The following is a 21,607-nucleotide window of genomic DNA, read 5'->3' on the forward strand; positions in this document are numbered from 1 at the left end:
CCAGGGCCATGACTGACTTCCTTCACTGGCTATAGGTCTGTATTAAACCCAACAGGATTTTTTTTTTTTTTAGTGCTTATAGCAGTGGTTCTCAAATGTTAGAGTGCATAAGAATCTTATGAGGGGTTAGGTAGGTGAAGTCCTTGTAAAATGCAGATTCTGGGGCCCCATTCCCAGAAATTCTGATCCAGTCATTCTGAGTGGAGCCCAATAATCTGCATTTTAAACAACATCATCAGGTAATGTTAATAGAGGTGATAAAGGCTAAAGACCTGCACACCACCTGTTTGGTTTCCAGTCCCTGGAAGGGAAACCCCCTCAGCTGGAGCTGCAGGCACTTAAAAATGTTTAAAGTTGAACAACTGGGCATAACCTTCAAAAGCTCTCCGCTAGGCCCACTACATAATGTAAGGATGCCTGGAATGGAATATGGTGGACACCAGGGTAGCCAGGGGCTGCGTTGCCTAACTGGGACGCGACAACCCAGGAATCCTGCATTCTCTCCTCTGTCTGACTCAAATGTAGCCATTCAGTAAAGCTGATGGGTAAGGGAGTCAAGGTACCATGAGTACCTTAAGAGCTTTCCTTATTGTGTGAATTGTATGAGAGTCTTAAATAGAATCTTTTCAGGTGAAGACATGTATCTGGGCTCAGCAGTGTCTGACTTAATAAATTTCTGCTTTTAAGAAGTTTTCCTTCCAGGCTAAACTTCCACATTAAACACATGTCCTTTCAGGAGTTACATTGAAGGCAGGGCTGCACCTCGTTTTGCTGAGCATTGCTGTTTGTACCGTGCCGTCTATCTGGCGATTTCTGAGTGGTTTTTAAAGTATTCAGTTTCACATCAAGGTGCTGCTTGCCCATATGTAGTTTGAAATGGTGAAGGAATATATCTGATGTACACAAAGTACCTGATTTTGTTCTCTGTCCACTAGCTTGTGTGATGTGCCGTTGAAATGCAGAGCGGATGCCAAGTGTTCCTTGGCTTTTTGAGGCAGGATAGAAGAGTTTGATCATTTGGCCCAGTATGTACTCCAAATAAATTCAGAGTCCTGACTAAACGAAAGTGAATTAGAGCAAGGATGAAAATAGTTTAAATAATGGCATAACTTATACTTAGTTACATCCAAGAAACCCATTTGTGTATTAAATAAAATAATAAATAGTAATTAAAAAAATAATTCTAGCAGGCCATTACCACAGTGTTTGAAATAACTGGATATTATATGATTTACAGTGTATAAAACACTTTCCCATATGGCCTCATTTGATAGACCCTGTTGTATTTGGTGGTTCCAATCTCAGGGTAGAGATTGGATGGGAAACCTTGGTTTAGAGCCTCTTGCAACATGGCCAAGGCCCTGTAGGGATAAGAACTCTGCGTAGGGGTCCTCTGTCTTATTTCTATGTTCTGTTTAAAATGATGTCTTTTCTTTTCAGTTGCCTAATCAGCTGTGTGTGTGTGTGTGTGTGTGTGTGTGTGTGAGATGGGGAAGCAAAGGCTAGGGTGGGGGTAAATTTATGAAGGATAAAGTCTACAGGCTTTCATTCTTGCTTTATTGTTCACTTTCTCTAATACGGGGGCTGGGGAGCTCTGCATATTCTTTGGCTTCCTAAAATGTTGATATTCGAGAGAGGAACAAAAGTGTTTATTCTTCAGAGTTTTTAAAAAAAAAATCAACTCAGCAAGTATGCATTCTGTTCCACTTGGTCTTGTAAGTCATTTGCCAGCCAGATGAGCTTTGTATCTGCTCTCTGGTGAAGCATTCCCCCCTCTCCTGATCGACATTCCTCCACTCTTTTGCTTCATAAATTAGAAGGGAGGATGCCATTGTAATACTTGACCATATAAGGGGGAAGAGAGGCCCAGCGTGATTTAGTTCTGCCCTCCTGTCAGAACTGTATAGACACTGGAGGCCTTTTAAGGGAAGGTGGAGCGTGCAGGGAAAACATCCCAGGGCAGTCCATCCATTTTCTTTGCTACTGCAGGGTTGGTGCCTGCAAGCTCTGTGTGACTCTGAAGCATAAATCACAGGGCGTTGCTGGTGCCAAGCTCAAGGGAGGAAAACCTCAGAGGACAACGCTCACAGCCGAACACAGTCAGCGTCTTAGTTTGCACCAAAAGCCCATCTCACCACTTGGGCTTCAGACTTTTAGTGAAAACTTCACAACTTGCATATCCTAACATTCCCTTAAATGCCCCCTCCCTCTTATGGATCGTAATGATGGCTGCAGAGAGGCAACTACGCCTCCTTAAGGTGTCAGATGGTCTTGTCTGCACTGGAGCATTTGTTTCTGTTCAGTGAGGGGTCAAGTTTGGAGAGGGCTGGCTTTGAACCATAGGGCTTTTTCTTATGAGCTCTGAGGCCTTAGATAAGCACACAGCCTCTCTGAGGCTCAGGGTCCTTGACTAAAAATATTAGTGTTTAGCACAGTACTTGGCACATAGTAAATGCTTAATAAATTTTAGCTGTTATTATGATTACTATTACTGCCAGGAGAGGGCTATAGTTTTGGTCTTTGCAGCAAGTATTTCCTACAGATGCATTGTTTCAATCCAGCACATGTTTTACAAACAAATTTTCTTATAGGCAAAACACATGCAGAAATATTTGTAGGGGCCCTGAAGAATGTCTTGGCACGATTCCATGTACAGAGAATGGGTTCTGGAACCAGGCAGGACAGGGCCTGAATCCCCACCTGGCTGCTTATCAGTTCATAGCATCAGATAGACTATACAATTTCTTGGTACCTCAGTTTTTTAGTTTGTAGTCTGGTGATAATGGTTGTTTAAATCCAAGCATATTGGTTGCCAGGGGCAGAAAAATTAAATTAGAGGAAGGACAAAGAGAGGGTTTGTTGCAAACCTATAGAAGTTTTATTGAAATAAACTATGGCTTATTTCACAAATGGGAAAGAGGGAAGAGAGAGGGGCTGGAGGGGAGGAGGTGCTTCTACTTGTAGGCACGTAGATTGTCTTCTCTAGTTGCTTCTAATGCAAGACTCACTTCCTTCTTTGAAATCCACCCTCTTGAGCTGTAATTCCCAGTAAACAAAAGTCCTGCCGGACAGGCCAAAATGACAGAAATGCGACAGTGTGTGTCCTTCCTGTGCCTGCCCCCTCTGCTCTGCAACAGGCCAGGCAGCAGCAACGCTGCTCCCAGGGCACCCAGGTAGCCCTAAGGGGCCCTAAGGCTAAGGGACTGTTTGGGGAGACATTTCGGGTCTGCTGCGTGTGGCCTCCCTCAAGACCCCTGCACCTTCCTGCAGAGGCCTGTTCCCACCCAGAGGCCCCACCCAGCAGCCAAGAGCCCTGTGCTAACTTCATGGACGAACCTGTGCTGGTCAGGACTTCGCTTCTCTTATCAGTTAGGTCAGGGGTCCTCAAACTCTTGTTCTGTTTGCAGGTGTAGCCCGCGTCATCAGGAGCACCACTTGCCACCTGCAGTGATCCTCAAAGCAGGTGTGGCTCTGTATATTAGAACCTCCTCGCTCCCGAGTTTTTGATTGTCCTTCTTGCCCTAATTGGGATGTGTCTCAAAGGTCATTGTTCAATCAGTAGACATTCTTCAAGCCATGTTCAGTGCCAGCTTCTGGGCTAGGAGTTGACAGTCAGAGAAAGACACATCCCTTGTCCTCCTGAAGTTGCCAGGGATACACAAGGACAGCGCAATATGACAGGCATCATGGCGGAGGTGCTCCAGGTACTACGGGAGAGCAAAAGAGGGCACCTGTAGTGGGGTGATCATGTCACTCTGGGGAACCTCAGGAGGAACCTTTCACTCTGGACATCTTGGTCCACTTAGGCTGCTAAGTGTCATAGTCTAGGTTGCTTGTAAACAGCAGAAATTTATTTCTCACAGTCCTGGAGCCTGAGAAGTCCAAGATCAAGGTGCCAACAGATTCAGTGTGTGGTGAAGGCCTGCTTTCTGGTTCATAGACGACTGTCTTTTTGCTGTGTCTTCATGGCAGAAGGGGTGTGGGAGCTCTCTGGCATCTCCTTCATAAGGGCACTAATCCCGTGTATGAGGGCTCCACCCTCATGACCTAACCACCTCCTGATACCATCATCTTGGGGGTCAGTAGTTAACATATGAATTTTGGGGGGATGCAGACCTCAGTCTATACCACTGGGGCTCTAGAGGTGCTTTTCCAGGAGCTGAGACTTAAAGGAAAATGAAGAGTCAGCTAGCTGAAGTGAAAGCAGCAGGCGTCACTGGGTCATGGAGGCAATCAGCGTGGGAAATGCAAGCCTTTGGAGTCACTGGAAGGTAAAATTGGGGAGTATTCCTTCAAGGGAGGACAGACTCTTTTCCTCAATGCCAATCTTGGCTCTAGGTGCCCTCTGACAGGGACCCCGAGATCAGAGCTCTCTCAGCTCACACACAGCACCTTCCCTACCCAAAGTAAGGATTTCTGCCCATAAGTTGTAGCTGCATTTATGGAGGTTTACTGTGTGTCACCCCCACCATCTGTGCATACGAGGCCCCTGAGGCTCACAGAAAAGCGGCGACTCACCCAGGTCCATGAATCTAGTGAAGCATGGAGTGAAGATTTGAACCCGGGTTTATCCACCCAGGAAGCCCAAGCTGGCTTGGCTGTGCTGCACGGCCTCCCAGTCTTCTCAGGTGCAGAACTGAGGCTAAGTGAGGACAAATGACTGGCTTGTGAGGGTCATAGGATTAATGGCAGAAGAGCTGAACTTCAAGCCTAGGCATGTCAGATTTCAAAGCCAGTGAGCTACTTACAGGTATAGGGGGATGGGGTGGGGGAGGGCAGTTTTCCTGCCCACGTTTGAGAGAGATGCCGTGATGAAGCAAGAGCTGGCCCTCACCTGTCGGGGTGTGACTGGCATGGTCCATATTCTCACACGATAGACTCTCACACCAGCACTGATGTTTGGTGTCAGTTCAAGTCTGGACCACCAGTCAGATAATGTTGTGTGCAGGATTCTTAAACATTGTACAATATGTGCATCAAGATTCAGTTATTAAAATTGTGAATAGATATATACTGTTGCATAGGTTATTGACCACTGTTATTTGCATATAGTTTGTTGTGAGTGTTTCATAAACTCTCCTAGAAATAAGAATCCCCAGAAAGAAGAAACACCACTTGTTCTAAGTATAGACACCTGGGCTCTAACCAAGACCTTCTAACTCAGCATATTCTAGCACTGCAGTCCCCAACCCCCATGCCACAGACCGATACTGGTCCATGGCCTGTTAGGGACCAGGCCACAGAGCTCCACTCCCCCTGCCCCACTTGGTCTGTGGAAAAATTGTCTCTCATGAAACTTAGGAACCAGGGGGCCGCATAGCAGGAGGTGAGTGGTGGGTGAGTGAGTGTATTTATAGCTGCTCCCCATGGCTCGCATCACCGCCTGAGCTTGGCCTCCGCCCTTCACCCCCCATAGAAAAATTGTCTTCCATGAAACATGTCGCTGGTGCCAAAAATATTGGGGACATCTGTTGGAGGCCTAGGAATTTACATTTTTAATTCACACCCCAGCTAATTCTTATTATCAAGAAAGGGTAAGAAACATCACCCTCTTCTGAGAAGCTGAATAGTTAGACACCACCGTGTCCCCCATCTAAGAATGTTTTCCAGCTTGGCAAAGGGAGGGGGAGAGCTCGTGCAAGCTTGTCTGCTGGGTTGGGCTGTTACAGTCACTATCTGAGGATTCCATACATGTGATCTGACTATAAGTTTAATAAAAGTTTACATCATATGAAGTCAATTTGCTACTTTTATTTGGATTGGATATGCACATTTGGTTTTATGAAGGGAAAAAACATTGTCATATTTCATCGAGCTAGAAAATCTGTTACAAGTGAAGGATCATTTCTTTTTCTGAACCTTGCAACATTGTTTCAAGATTTTCAGAGAAACTCAGTCAATAGCTTAGCGCTTGGTTAGGGTGCTGGGATGGCACTTTTCTGTACCTAGTATTCCAAATGGGCATAATTAACTGCACTGGATATTGACAGAGAAAATGTGAGTTGGCTGAGAGAATTCTGGGATGGAAGGTTCAGAAATAAATTTGTAGGACCTTCTGAAAATAAGTATAGGATATGCAGAACGTCGTGGAGATAGTGGAAGGCATGATGCAGCATTCTCCCTGAAACCTTGTTGTGCAGGAGATAACCTAAGGTGCAGACAAGAGTTATACCACCCTCCCTTGCCCCCAAACTACACACCCACCCACTCATGCATACACACAAACACGTGCTCACGTGCACTGGGACCATTTTATCCCTCACTGGCTCTTCCAGCCTCTTGCCCTAAGGCCTTTAATATTCATGAACCCATAAAAATATCAGAAACCTAAAAACAATTATGAGCTCCAAAATGAAGAAATCTGCAGCAACAGCATGATTAACTGCTTAACTGAATATGTATAAAGTGCAACATGTTGTCGCTTTATTATTAAATTCAATATTCAAGAAATCACCATAACACTTGAAAATAATTTGCAGGATGTATTTTCTCATTTTGAAAGGATTCCCGAGTGTGCATGAGCCATGAGAAATCATTGCCAATAGTTAATTAAATGAGTGACTTGTAGCCTCATCATTTTAAAAGCAAAATTATAAAAATTCTTTAGAGATTCTTTTGGAACAAAAAGGAGATTTTTTTATGTGGGATGTAGATGTATTTTAATATGTTTGGTATGACAGGGGGTGGGGCTTCACACACATACACAGAGTTCCCCACCACCGACTGCTATTGGGCAGGGCACATAGTTGGAGAAAAATGAAATGTGCTGTTGAAAGTCGTCTTCAACAGTTCAAAGACTGGAAGACTTTTAGGTCCACCTTCAGCCATGTGACCATCTCAGAAGGGTGGAGTCCACTCCTTGCCACACCAGTAATGTCTTTAAGGGACTTCTACTCTGCCTGAATTCAGTTGAGGCCAATAAAGAGCTGCTGGATCCAGTTGCACAGGATGTGCACTGTGTAAGGGCAACACCTACTAAGGCAGAATTTTTCACATTGAGGACACCCTACATTTGGATATTTATTATGACAGTGTTTCAGCAGATGGCATTAAAGTGTTCTGTTGTAAGAACTCAGCGTGATATAATACCTTTTGATAATCAAAAATTATTAGGTCTTGAAGAAGGGGTACCTTTGTCACAAAGGCATGGCTTGGGCTTCAGCTCTGGCCTGACATTGAGAGTGGTGCTTCCCTGGCTCCATTCAGCTTTATCATCCGTTCTCTGTAGGCTGTGGGATCTTGACCTAAAGAGACTACTCACCCCCATACAAGACTGTATGACAACCCCGGCACTGGTTCTCAAAGCCAAGAAGGCCGTGTCCTTCTATTCACTTTTCTACCTGCCGTTTGCGCTTCTACTGTCAGCAGGCTCGTTTGTCTTCCAGCAGTCAGTTATTGAAGGAAAAGCCCCCGGCCCTTCCCCTGTTATGAAGTTCCTTCCAAGCACCCAACAGCTTCCGCATGAAATGGAACCACACAGATCGACATACTCAGTCTTCAGAGAAGCGGGCAGGGCAGTTGAGTGGCCTTCTTATTTCCCTGGGAAGTCTCTGCTTCTTCCATTTGTCTCAGGAACTGTTGTTCTCATCAACCTGTTTTGGTCACTGTCCTCCAGAGACAAGTAGGCCCGCTGAGAGAGGATCTGTCTCAGCTCCAGGTGGTGCTGCACAGGTAGCCCTGAATGCAAACAGCTGCTGTTCCCACCTTCTTCCTCTTCCCCCACCACCTCCCTTGGGACTGAACCCCAGGGCCAGACTGTTCAGGGGAACACAGCACAGGCCACTCAGACACCAAAGAGCCTGGCCTACTCAGACACTTACTGGCCATGTCCCTACTAGGTCAGTCCCAGGGTTGGCCCTAGGGCTGGGCTGCTCCTCCCTGCTGAGCTCAGAGCTTCTTGCAATTCAGGACCTAGAGGAGGGGTATCTCTGCTTGGCTGGCCTTCCCTTCCCTTCCAATTTCTTCTTTCTCAAGGCTCTTTGGAAAAGGCATCTTGCTGAGAAGCCTTGATGTGACTTAAGAACTTTTGACATTCCTCCTTCTTCCTTGCTCTTCAAAAGTGTTCAATGGGAGTAAATTCCTTTGAGCCACACCCCTGCCATAGTCATATAAAGAATATATTGCGTGGTTCATCTTAACCAGTGTTTTCCAATGTGTGCTAAATGAAACCCTCAACCCCAGCCCATGTAAATGTGAAAAATGTGTACTCCACCCTCTTTGTGAAGTTTTACAATGAAATGAGCATTTGGTTCTAAGAAATCTCCCAAAGGTAAAGAGAGGCTACTTTTACAATAATCTCCTACCTTTTCGACATAAACTTACAGCGCTTAACTTGGTAAATTAACATATACATAATTAGCAGTAAGGTTACCAACCTTTTCAGCCAACCCTTTGAATGTAACTCCATTTGGAATTACATCCACTGTCACTTAATTTTATCCTAAATGTCCAAGTGTCCCATGTTTTTGCTCGCACTGTTAAGGACTTGGAATCTAAATCATGTTTTACACCCATGTGGGAGGAATCTGTGTTCTGAGGGACCCTATGATGTTTGCATGAAATGAGCAAATGGCTTTAATCACTTACCCTGTGCCAGACAGAGCCCTCTCCCTCTAGGGGCTCACAGATTAGAGGGGGAAGCAGAGTCCCAGCGTCTAATGCAGTACCCTGTGCTGAGTGTCTAACTCTGGGGTTTGCAGTGGCAGCACAAAGAAGAGACTGGCAAGATTAACTGGAAAGTAAGGAAGGAGCCTGAGTCCCGTGGGGTATGGATGAAGAATGTGCTGGTATCTTCCATCTGTCCCCAAGATCCACACTGCATCCTTCTCACACTCCCTGTCCTGCAGGCTGACCTCCAGGGACTGTCAACAGGCCGCCCTTCCCTTCAGAGTTTAGATGGGCTTGGACAGTTGTGAACACTGCAGATATCAGATAGAGGTGGGCTTGCTGGGTCATAGAGCATGATCCACTCCACTAGGAATTCTCAAATAATGCTATAGAGTGAGTGTACCAATTTATAATCCTGCTGTTTGGGTTTGGGTTTCCCAAATATTCAGCTTTGGGTTTTCCCATGACATTCCCAGCAACAGTTGATATTATTTGATTTTTTTCTGTTTTGGCTAATGTGATGGATGTGACATTATATCTGGCTCTTGTTTTAATTTTCATTTCCCTGATTTACTATATAGTTAAATATTGGCCAATTAGTCTTTCTCCTCTGTGAATTGCTTAGGTTATTTGAGTTTTCTTATTAGCTTACAGGACTTTTTTATTTTGGTTGACTATTAACCCTTCAGTTGTAGGCATTGTAACTATCTTCTCTCAGTATATGGCTTGCCTCCTTTTCAAGTGTCTTTGACAAATAGAAATTTTAAAATAATTTTTAATGTGATTACATTTATCAATATTTTCCTTAAGTTTGGACCCAACTTCTAGAATATTCTGCCCATTCTTCTTTTTCCCCCCTTGTAGAACACTGGGGACAGACAGTGAGGTCTGTGTGGTCCTGCTGAAACTGAATCCAATACGAAACAGCAGAGCAAGGAACAGGAGTTTGTTTTGGGAAAAATGATAATGCCATAATATTTCAGTGCATAGTCTGTCTCACAGAATTACTGTTACTCACAGAATGGTGAGGCAGCATTATACAAATACTAGTTTCCTCTGGTCTTTGTTCTTCTTTTAGATTATCTATTTGTAGTTGCTGTATACTCATTTAATGCCCAATGCCTAGGTGTCTCTTCCCTTCTATCTCATGACATAGATTCCATAATATTTCTGTAATACTATTTAGGAAAACATGCTGATTGAATCCATAAAAGAAAACAAGCAACAATATTTTAAGAAACATAACAAGCTTTGTTTTGCTAAAATCTTTCATCTCTTGGGTTGGAGCCTTCATGTTAGTTCCTTCTTATCATTGTTAGTCTGTAGGAGTTAATGAACTGATGCTAAATCTTCCAAGGTATGAGGTAGGCTTGTTTTTTTTTAAGCCTCAGTAAGAGGTCTGCTTGGGACTTAAAATTCCCCAGCCCTAGACCCTCAGCATTTCTTTTTTCTTTTAAAATAATCAGAACCGGGAATAGTTTACATCAAAGTGCTCAAGCATCAAGGTTGTAAACATAGACACTTGTTAAGTCCCCAGGCGTGGGGTTCCAGATTGTTTAATAGTTTAAGAGAACCTGTGGTTGTTTTAATTTTACATATTTTTCTCTTGGATCTTTACTCAGTTTCCTAAAGTCAACTTTTTTCTTTCAAGTAAAGTCGGGATCTTCAGAAATCTGCCTGCCTTATGTTGCCTCACAAAATTTAAAATCTAACTAGGAAGGGTCCTCTACTTTCCCCCGTGGCACCTACCTAAAAATGAAAGTGCAGAAGTTTCTAGGTAAAGTGGCAAAGGCCTCTGGGTTTGGGGTCCACTTTTGTTTGTTTTAAAATTGGTCAAAATCTAGAAGTTTAGAGGGAGCATGAGACATGCAGTTCTTTTTTTACTTTTTCTTTTAGATATTCTTTAAATGATACATTTATTTCCCTTTGGGGAAATCCAATGCAAGATCTAATACTAAGAACAGTGATAATGTAATTCTGTAGGCCATTGCACAGTTGTTACAGCACTTTGTTTTCTTTATCTATCCCATTTGATCTTCACAACCTCTTTGATAAGGCAGGCAAGGAAGGAGTTATATAATATATGAGTTTTGAGGTTTGGGCAAGGCCAAGATAACACAGGCTCCAGAACCAAGCAGCACTCTGCTAAAACTTATATATGTGGTTAAAAAAACTTTTGTAGTCATCTTAGTATGATAGCCTCATGTTTTATGTTTATTTTACCTGAAAAGTGTGAGTTGTTCCATCCAAAAACCTGGTTTAAGAGTAGACTTTAAGATTGCCTTTGGAAGACCAGGCTTGGCTGAACTCTGCCCCTTTTGTATTTATGGACCGAGCAGGCTTTCTTAAAAACGCTTTTAAAGTGAAAGCTCATATAAGCTTTTTACCATAGGGCAGCCCCAGCTACATCAAAGAAGGGATCCGGGAGTGAACTCATCGATGTGAAAATATTGAAGAACTGATAGGAGGGTTGTTTTGTTAAATGTCTGCTAGACATTAACCAGCATCTCCAGGATGCTGTTAAACTCCATCTTCAGTGGTTTGTTTCTCGGGATTATGTAAACGTGGCCAGTTCAAACATGCACTTAGTTATAAACACTGAAGAGGGCTTTTTCTTTTAAATAAACTTTTAATTGAAGTTATAATGTACATGCAGAAAAGGCACAAACTCGAGGAATTTTCACAAAACGAACACACCCATGGAACCAGGTGGTAATCTGGTTCAAGAAATAGGATATTTACTGATTCAATCTCATTACTTGTTATTAAAATAAACAAATAAATAAATACATAAAAGAAGCAGAATATCGCTCTTGAAGCTTCTTTGTTCCCGATTCTAATCACTTCTTTCTATTTTCTGCCCGGAGATAAGCACTATCCTGACTTCTACCATCAGTGACTAATTTTGTCTATTTTTGAACTATATATAAATGGAATAAGACTATATATATTCCTCTGTGTCTGGCTTCTTTCACTCAATGTTATGTTTATGAGATACAGTGTAGTTTGTTTATTTTTGTTGTTCTTTGATATTCCTTTGTGTGAATATACCACCTTGAATAAATACACCACAGTCGGTACTAATTTGCATCCTTTTAGCAGTACATGAGAGTTCCACATCTTCACCAGCACTTGGCAACATCACTCTTCAACTAGTCTTGTGGATATTTAGTGATATTTCACTGTGGTTTTAATTTGTGTTTCCCTGATTGCTAATGATGTTGAGCATCGTTTCATATGCCAATTTGTCATTTGCGTACCCTCTTTTATAAAGCACCTATTCAAACTCTTGCCCATATCATTAGGGTTATATGCCTTTACAAAAAAGTTATAGGAGTTTTAAAAATGTAAACTGCATATAAATCCTTTGTTTATATATATGATGCAGATATTTCTCCTAGTTTGCTGTTGAAGGCTTTTTAAAATGAGGCTGAGAGTTCAATGTGTAGAAAATGTACCGTGGGCCCTTCTTGGCTCTCAAGAAAGTGGACATTTGAAGACAGAAAGAGAGGAGAGATCTGGATCTTATTCTCTTTAAATTTATCACAACTTTTTTGAAGCAGGAGAGCAGCTGAGTATGCCTCATGCACTTGATATGATCAGTCTGCATTTATTTGGCTACCCTCTTGCAAGCTAAAAGAGAGTCATCAATATGTTATTCCAGCAGATTATTATCACATATAATAATATAGTGGTTTGTGTTAATAAATGCTTGAATATATACTATGAACCTGCACTGTGAAGCATGCTGGAGGCACAAAGATAGGTATGCCAGCACCCCTACATTTAGTGAGCTTTCAGGGCACATTTAGGGCACTTTTGTATCTACAATTCTATTTTATTACATGAGGGTAGGGTGACCATCAGACTGGTAAAATAAAAATAACGTGCACTTCTGCTCTTCAACCTTTGATTCTCATTTAGTCACTGCCCTAATTCTGTAAGATCTGTAGTTCTAAGATATGCCTCTGTCTCATCCTAATAGCCCCACTAATTAATACCTGGAGAAATTCTCTTTTCTCAAAATCACTAATTAACATAAAACATGCAGAAATGACTTAATTATATTTTTAAGGAAGCTACAAGGAGAAAAGACCATAAAATAGATATACTTAGTCCCCTGCTATCTAGCAATCCTTTTAATAACCCCTTAAATGAAAGTTATTAGTCAATTGAAATCGTATAGTATTTATTGAGGGGAAGTCTGTAAGGTGCCATATTATCTTAGACATTGAAGGAGCCATAAAGACATGTAAGATACAGTCTCTGCCCTCAAATATCTTTTAGCACATTGGTGGTGGTGATAGCATGTGTGTGTGGAGGGAAAGTGTTAAGGAGGGACACAATATATAAAGTGACAATATGAACATAAAGACCCATACTAAGTGATAGGAAGTTTAGCTGCAGGAAGGATCCTGTTGGAATGATTGCAGCGAAGAGGAAAGGATTGTGTTTATTAAGATAGTGTAGCTGCTACTATAAAACTACCCCCAAGATGTATTGTGGCTCAAACACAGAAAAAGGTTATGTCTCAAGCATCAAAAGTTAAAAACAGGTGTTCCTGATTGGTAGTTGACTCTGCTTCAAATGGTGATTCAGAGAGCCAGATCCTTCCATTCTTCAACATATGGCTTTTAAGATTGCTGGGCTTATTCACATCAAGCTGGCAGAAGGAGAAAGAACACGGAAAATGGGAAGTTTTTATAGCCAGACCTGAAATAGGAGTCCCATTGGCTAGAACTCAGTCACATGGCCACAGCTAATTGCAAGGGACTTTGAGAAGTATAGTCTAGCTGTGTGTCTAAGAAAATGAAATGTTTGTTGACCACCTGTTAGTTCTTACCACAGGCTTTGAATGCTTTTGTCCTCTCCAAAATTCATGTTGAAACTTAATTCCCTCCAAAATTCAGATATTGCTAATGTGATAGTATTACAAGGTGAGGCCTTTAAGAGGTGATTAGGCCATGAGAGCTCCTTTATCATTAATGAGATTAAGATCCTTATGAAAGAGGCTTTACACAGTATTTGGCTAGCTTGCCCTTCTGCCTTTGCCATGTGAGGATGCAGCAAGAAGGCCCCCACCAGACCAGATGCTGCTGCCTTGATCTTGGATTTCCCAGCCTCTAGAACTGTGAGAAATAAATTTCTCTTCTTTATAAATTCCCCAGTTTCAGCTATCTCCTTATAGCAACACAAAATGGATTAAGAGAGGCTTTATGGTAGCAGGGCATTTAAGATAGGTTTTCAGGCAATTTGAGGTATTTTGACAGAGATTGGAAAGAAGGATGAATGCAGGTAAAATGAATAGCATAAGGAAGGACTGAGCAATATATTAATACAACAACAGCAACAAAATGCAGGGGCATTTTGGACAATAGGGAATAGTTCAGTTTGTTAGGAGCATAGAATACATAGGGAGTACTATGGGAGAACATGTTGGAAAGCTAGGTTGAGACTATTTCCAACCTGAAGTCATATTTTTGGAGGTTTTAAAATTCAGACTGAGGAGCTTGTATCCAGCATGTTCTTTTGGCCTCCAGGGCTCATTCCCACTTGCAGGACAATTGTGGCCCAGATTGGTTTTCTTTTTTTCCCTTCATACTCTGGCCTTCCCTAAGAAGTAAGGTCTCATGTTTGTCTCAAACACACACCGTCAGCCAGTTAGGGAGATGGGTTCAGACCCTCAGCATGGGCAGCTTCATTTTGAGCCTTTGTACTAGAGGATTTCAGAGATTCCAGGGGCCTCCTGCCAAAAACCTAATGCGTGGTATCTGCTGAATACTGTGTTTGGGATGAATCCCAAATTTAGGAGAGGGAGGAGGGGAGGGGGAATTCCTTTTGTACCCTAGGACACAATCAGCTTGTGGTCAGGATCCTGGAATTTGATTACCCATTTTGTTATTTTGGCTTGCATAGCTGCAACTGTGGCTCACAGTTATAAAAGTATCCGGTCCTTTAAAATCCAGCCACAGCCTTCAGCTTGATGACCTCCTGACAGTGATTAATTGGGAAGGGTGGGAGCTGGGGAAATCCTTTCTCCTCCCTTCAGACCTGCCAACTTGGCTTTGAACCTAGAGGAATGTTTTGGTCACAGAATATATATCCCCACGCCCTCTACTCTCTCTCTCACCCTCACCTCTGCCCCACATTGCACATTCTGTTTGCTATCCATATGCATTCATCTTTGCTAAATTAACTTTGACCCAGGCTGCACTATAATATGTGCTGCCCCTGGCAGGCTTCTGTGTGCTATATTCTTCCTCCCTTGAGCTTCTGACCATGAAATTAATGTCTCTGAAAATTTACCTCTGCTCTACAGTTTGGTGAGGGTTTCTTCCATTGTCTCTACCAAGATGTAAGCATGATTGCATATCTTTCCTAAACCATTGAAAAAGAAAGAAGACAGAATCTTTGACGGCCAACCTCCTAAAAGGTGCTTCTTTTCTAAGCAAACTTGAAAGAGACAGCACACAATTCTTCAATCCTGAGCACATTCATTATTTTTTGAATGTGTGGAAAGGGAGATGTTCATTTTCACATGGCAAGGATTTCTAGATTTTTTTTTCCTTTAGCTGGCCACAAAACAGACCTAAAGGAGCCATTACTACATTGTATCTCTTATCCTGTGTGCATCTTTCTTCCTTGTCTTCCTCAAGATCCTTATTCATCCCTCTCTGTGACCACCCTCTGCACTCACAGCCTTCAAAGAACTAACCCTCGATGATGGTGGGCACTTGGTGTTTTTCTCCCTTGGTTGCTTGCATATGTGGAAGGTGAAACTCTTCAGGCCAGTGTCTGTGGAAGCAGCTCATTCTCTAGCATGCTTTGAGATCTATGTCTCCCTTGAAGCACTAAGACATTTGGGAAGACAGCATGGTGTGAGGGAATGGAACGTGAACAGAAATTAAGCAGACCTAGGTCCAAATTCTAGCACTGCCTCTTAACCTCTGTGAGATCTTGAAACAAAATGTGTTTCCTGTCTGAGTCCCTGAGCTCGTGTGATCCTTTTGCCTCAACTTCCTGAGTAGCTGGGACTACAGGTATGCACCACCATGCCTGGCTAATCTTTTAAAAATTTTTTGTAGAGACAGGGTCTTGCTATGTTGCTCAGGGTGGTCTTGAACTCCTGGCCTCAAGAGATCCTCCCACCTCAGTCTCCCAAAGTGCTAGGATTGCAGGTGTGAGCTACTGCACCCAGCCCCTTTCTGCCTTTAAGATCAAAAGTTGCATTCAGATCAACTAGGGGGGAGTGAGGAAGGGGGACTGAACAGAGATAAGTTGGACTGAAATGTAGTCACAATGAAGACCTCAGCCAGCCTGTGGGGTGCTCTGGAGCTGAATTGGCCCCACAGAGATGTACTAAATTGGTGCAGGGAGGGCAGAACTTTATACTTCAATCACTGGCCAGTCATTGCATGTGGATTGACCTGGGGATGGGAGCATGATTTTGAGTGAGACATCTCTCTTTAGCAGAGGTGGGGGCCACATCTGTGAGGAGTCAGACATCAACATTCCTAGCAGCTAGTAGAATGAGTATTCTAGTCCTAAAATATCTAAAGTGTGTGTGTGTGTATGTGTGTGTGTGTGTGTGTGTGTGTGTGTGTGTGTGTGAGAGAGAGAGATGGGGGTGCATCTGAGCAGTGCACCACAGTGTTCACAACCTATCATTAGTAATTTCTAGGAGTTGAATTGCTGGTTCATATGATGTGGGTAAGTTCCTCTGCAGTAGATACTGTCAAACAATATTTCAAAGTGTTTATACCAAAATACCATTTAAATTTAGATTCTGATATCCCTATGTGAACTCTTTCCAAAAAGATAAAGAAAACTTTATAAAAGGAAAACAACTGTAAAAATATTAATTTAATATTTTCTGTATCATGGAGAAAGCAAAATTGAAAACCATTGGAATAGGCTATTATTTTCTAACTTACGACTTGATGTCCTGAAAACTGTCAACATTGTCTAAGTTGTTCTGAAATCTAGCTATGGAATAAGTAGATCCTGAAGAGTTCTTACTCTGTTGAACAAAGAAAGAAAATAAGGTATATGAATTGACTGTTGCCTCAAATTTCATTTTTCAGAGTGGCCAAATCAATGAAGATCCCTGTATATGAGACCCCAGCTGGATGGAGATTCTTCTCAAATCTGATGGACTCAGGACGGTGTTCTCTGTGTGGAGAAGAGAGCTTTGGCACCGGTAGGCTTAGCTGAGCTGACGTTCATGGGGATAGTAGTTGCAGCTCTCTGTGACTTCAGTTTGAAGACCTGTGATTCTGTGAATGAAAGGCTAGAGGAAGAGTTAGAGGCCAAAAAAAAAAAAAAAAAATTAGAGAAACCTAGTAGGGTGTGTGCTATGACATGCGTACCTCTTTTGCCCATTTTGTTTCTTCTTTTTAAATAATTTTTTCTTAAAAAAAATTTCTATTATGGAAATTTTTTAAGTGTATAAGAGTAGGGAGAATATAATATTGAATCCCCATGTGCCTATCACCCAGTCTCAACCATCATCAACTCGTGGCCAGTCTCCTTTTACCTCTACCCTCATCTACAAGGGGAGCCCTCCTTCCCTATCATGAAGCAATGCCCTGTAGCTTATTGATTTTGCCATAAGTATTTCAATGTGCATTTTTAAATATAAGGGCTCTTTAAAAAAGACATATAACAACAGTACCATGATCACACCTAAAATGTTAGGAAACAGCTTCTTTTTTCAATAATTTAAATATGTTACTCCATTGTCTTCCAGCTTGCATAGTTTCCAAGAAATCTGATGTAATTCTTATCTTTATTCCTCTGTATGTAAAGTACCACACTCCTCCTCCCTCAATCCCCTGCCTTTGGCTCCTTTTTTTTTTTTTTAATCTTTGGTTTTATTATATGTCTAGGGCTGTGTGTGTTTAACCCTGCTTGGGGTTCTCTTGGATTCTTGGCTGTGTCATTTGTTGTTCATTAATTTTAGAAAACACTTGGCCATTATCTTTTTGAATATTTTTCCTTCCCCATTCTCTGACTCTTCTTTTTCAGTTACACATGTTACATAATTTGTGACTATAAGTGTTGCCTTAGAGCTCTTATGTTCATTGTTCTGATTTGTTTCATTCTTTTTTTGTGTTTTAGTTTAGATAATAGCTGTTGGAATATCTTTAAGTTCACCAAATTCTTTCCTTAGATGTGTCCAATCTGCTGATGAGCTTGTTGAAGGAATTCTTCTTCTCTGACAGTGTGTTTTTTATTTCTAGCATTTATCTTTAACTCCTTTTTATAGTTTCCATCTCTCTGATGAAATTTCCCATCTGTTTATGTGTGTTGTTTATCTTTTCTATTAGATAATTTAACATATTAAACATGGTTATTTTAAACTCTCTGAGAGTTCTAATACTTGGTTCACCTGTGACTCTGGTTCTGCTGACTGCTTCATCTCTTGACAATTGTTTTCTTTTCCTTTTTGTGGATCTCATAATCTTTTTGTTTAATGTTGGACAGTACATGGATAAGAAAAGTAGATATTCAAATAAATAGTATTTACACCCAGAAATGGACACACCGCTTCTTTGGCACAATTAGTGTGGACAGTTAAGTGAATCTAGTCAGGAGTTTAGCTGGGTTTGGGTTTTACTGTTTCTGTTATAACCTTCAGTGTAGCACAGGCTTCACAATCCTCCAGCACTGGGATACTTTTACCATGGACTGAAACTGAGAATGGAGTTTAAAGAGGTTTTTTTTTTTTTTTTTTTAAGTGTTCTTGTTTCACCCTCAGCTTTTAGCAGTTACTGCATGTCTGTGACACAAAATAGAGCTCTATCACCAGGCTCTAGAACCTCTGCAGCGACAGTGACCTCTGCTTAGTATTGTTTTAAGATTCTGAGCCCAAGAAGATTTCCTACCCTTTCCCCAGGGGCAGAGGGTTTTTTACTTTTGCCTCTCCCTCAGTGGCAATAGATCTTTGCCTGGGCCTGTGGGATGAGAAGGTTTTCAGCCTGTATACCTACGAGCTTACAGCTTTTGTGTCATGTGAGAGAAGGATCTGGGGAAGTGGAAGGGCTTCGTGCCTGTCCCCCAGCAGCAGCTGACCGTCTCCAGCACCATGCCTGCACCACCAAGTCTCCCTCCCTGTTCCCGATTTCTTCTGAGCACCTAGTGGTGGTTTGTGCGAGAGAACTTGGGAGTGTGTCCCTTGTATTTGGGACTCCAGGTGATTTAAACGAACATGATAGACTACAGTTGGCCTTTAAGAATTTTTTTTAACTCAAGTTATTTCTTATTAGCTATGTGCACAGCAACCTCCTCTTTCTCCTGCACTTTGCCAAAGGTAAGATAGTTTTTGTGTCCTGTCTCTCCTTAAAGTGGCTTGTCACTCTTTGGAATTTACTTTATTGCTTTGTCATCTCAGAATTATGAGTTCAAAACAAGTTATTATTTGGTAGGTTTCCTGGCTTTTTTTCATTGCTAGGATAGGAATGATTTTCTCTTGCAGATTTTCATATCTTAAACTGAAGTATACAAGTGGAACTTCAAAGTAACTTCTTAATAATTTCCCTTATCCTCATTCCCTTCCCCTCATTAATGGTTTGTTCTAATTGCATCTAAAAGATCTTATATTGTAATTGGTTGATATGTCTCTTAACTCTCTTTTAATCTGCATTTCTTTCTTCTATGTTTTTCCCTTATTCATTCATTGCAGAAACTGGGTCATATGTCCTAGAAAGCTTTGAATAGCTTTGATTTTGATGCCACTTCCCTTATTTTCCTTTCTAACTTGTTTAGTGTTATATTAAAAGAAACTATTGATTAATATGCTGTTCTCTAGCTTGCAACCCCCTTAGCACATTCTGTTATTGATTATAGTATTTACTTTTTTAAAAACTCGACATTCTCTTGGGCTTTTTTTGGTTATACAGTCATACAATATATGACTAAAACATTTTTTGCGTATTTTCTAGTATTTACAGTCTTTATTTCATATTCTTATTGTATTAGCTATTATCTTTAAAATATTATTAAATAACTATTAACTAGCTCATAATTATAATGGAATTGGGTTTAGTATTTTACCATCTATTTTGATCATTGCTTTTTAGTATTGGTAAAATCTTTATCGTGTTTGTATAGATTACTGTTTCTCTTCCCATTTTACTTAGAGTCAGATTAGAAAAGACTGCTGGATTTATCAGGTACCCTGTCAGAATCTAGTGATATACTTGTTCTTTATTTTTCTTATGTGAATATAATAAAATACCATGATTGATTTTCTGATATCAAATCATACTTGGATTTCTGAGAATAAGACCTATTTTGTCATACTTAAACAGATTATAGCAAAATCACTGTAAACAATCATCATGTTTCAGGTCATGTTGGGTCATGAAGGAATTTCTTCCTGGGATATTTTCTCCTCTTACCCAAATCAGTTAGACCCTAGCAGCATTACCATTAATAGTTCCAGAAGAATGGCGTGCATCTTTGTTTCCTTGGACAAGAAAAGACCGTATCAAACTCTCTCGAGTACTATTGTCTGAACTCAGCGTTTATAGATGGAAGCTCTGCTTGGGACGGCCCAAACTGTCATACCTTTTTTCTGCTGAGGCAGAAAAATATTATTAACAAATAATATTTTCCTTCCTCTTTGGTGTTCTGTGTGCTTAAACCAATGAGCATTATTCAAAAAGCTATAAGTTATATATTGCATACAATAATTCTGCCCACTGGTTAGTAAAATAAAGCAAATCTAGCAACTGGAATGAAAACTGATAAGTCTAGGTTGGCCCTTTCTCTCTGTCTCCATAAGCATTTCTTGAGTGCTAACAACATAGTGTATCCTTCTAGTCTATTTAGTGAAAGGGATAAATATGTGTGTAAACCCTGCTATACTCTCAGTAATAAATATTTGCCTACTTCATATTAATAAACATTTATTCAGTGCTTACAGAATACAAGGCACTGTACTGGATGGTAGATTGAATACAACATGCTTAAGACCACACCTTTAAGAACCTCTGGGTTCTTTAGGGGACACAATAAGAAAGATGCACATAGGACTGTTCTACAAAGCTTTAAGGTGCTACAGTGGAGGAGTAGAAAACATGCCATGGGAGATGAGAAAAGGAGAAAGTGCTTTTGGACTGGGGGTTTAAAGCCGACTTCATGAAAGTGATGGAAGGTAAGATAGTGCTTAGAGAATGTGGAGGATTTGTATACACAGAGAAGAAAGAGCAAGGACTTGCCAGATGGAGAGAACAACGTCAAACAAGGAATAGAGGTGGGATATCAGGGGACGTGTTGTAAGTAGCCAGTTGTTCAGATTTTCTAGAGCAGTGTTTTTCCAAATATGGATCAAGACTCATTTGGGGTCATGAGATTAATATAATATCACAAACAGCTTTAAAAATATATTAGTAATAGAATAGAAACTATCTGAGTACATTGTATTTAGTCAAGATATTATTTTGAAAATTTGATGTCTGCATATAAATGCACACATGCATGTATGTGTATGGTAGGTCTCAAGAATAAATGTATTTATTGTAGGTCATCATCAAAAAGGTCTTAAAAATACTGGTCTGTAGCAGCGGTCAGCAAACTTTTTCCATAAAGGCCCAGATTGTGAATATTTTAGGCTTTTGGGGCCAAGAGGCCACATATGGGCTCTGTCACAATTACTCAGCTGTGCCACTGTAGCACAAAAGCAGCTACACACAGTATGTAAACAAATGAGTGTGGCTGTGTTCCAATAAAGCATTGAATACAAAAAATAGACATAAGTCCAGATGTGGCCCATGAGCTGTAGTTGCTAATCTCTGATATACAAGGTAGGGTAGACGAGGGAGTATCTGAGCCGAACTGGAAATACCAGTGAGGAGGGGCCTGTTTTTGCAGCCCTTTTCTGTGCGGCTTAGCCATTGGGACTTGACTCAACCGGAGATAGGATGTCACATTCTGCACAGAGGGGAGGTCAGCTTGCAGACACTTTTCAGCAAGCTTTGCTTTCAGACAGCTAGCT

The 21,607-nt window shown here is 41.2% G+C and overlaps 1 protein-coding gene across 1 annotated transcript in view; it reads left to right on the forward strand.

Moving 5' to 3' along the window:
• The window catches only part of PGM5 (phosphoglucomutase 5), a 164,767-nt gene that overhangs the window by 82,425 nt on the left and 60,735 nt on the right, over positions 1-21,607 (forward strand). The window contains exon 7 of the mRNA XM_045562397.1: positions 16,692-16,807. Within this exon, the coding sequence (XP_045418353.1) occupies positions 16,692-16,807 (116 nt within the window). The remainder of the gene's footprint in view (positions 1-16,691; positions 16,808-21,607) is intronic.

Source organism: Lemur catta, chromosome 10, assembly GCF_020740605.2.
Source record: "Lemur catta isolate mLemCat1 chromosome 10, mLemCat1.pri, whole genome shotgun sequence".
Taxonomy (NCBI): domain Eukaryota; kingdom Metazoa; phylum Chordata; class Mammalia; order Primates; family Lemuridae; genus Lemur; species Lemur catta.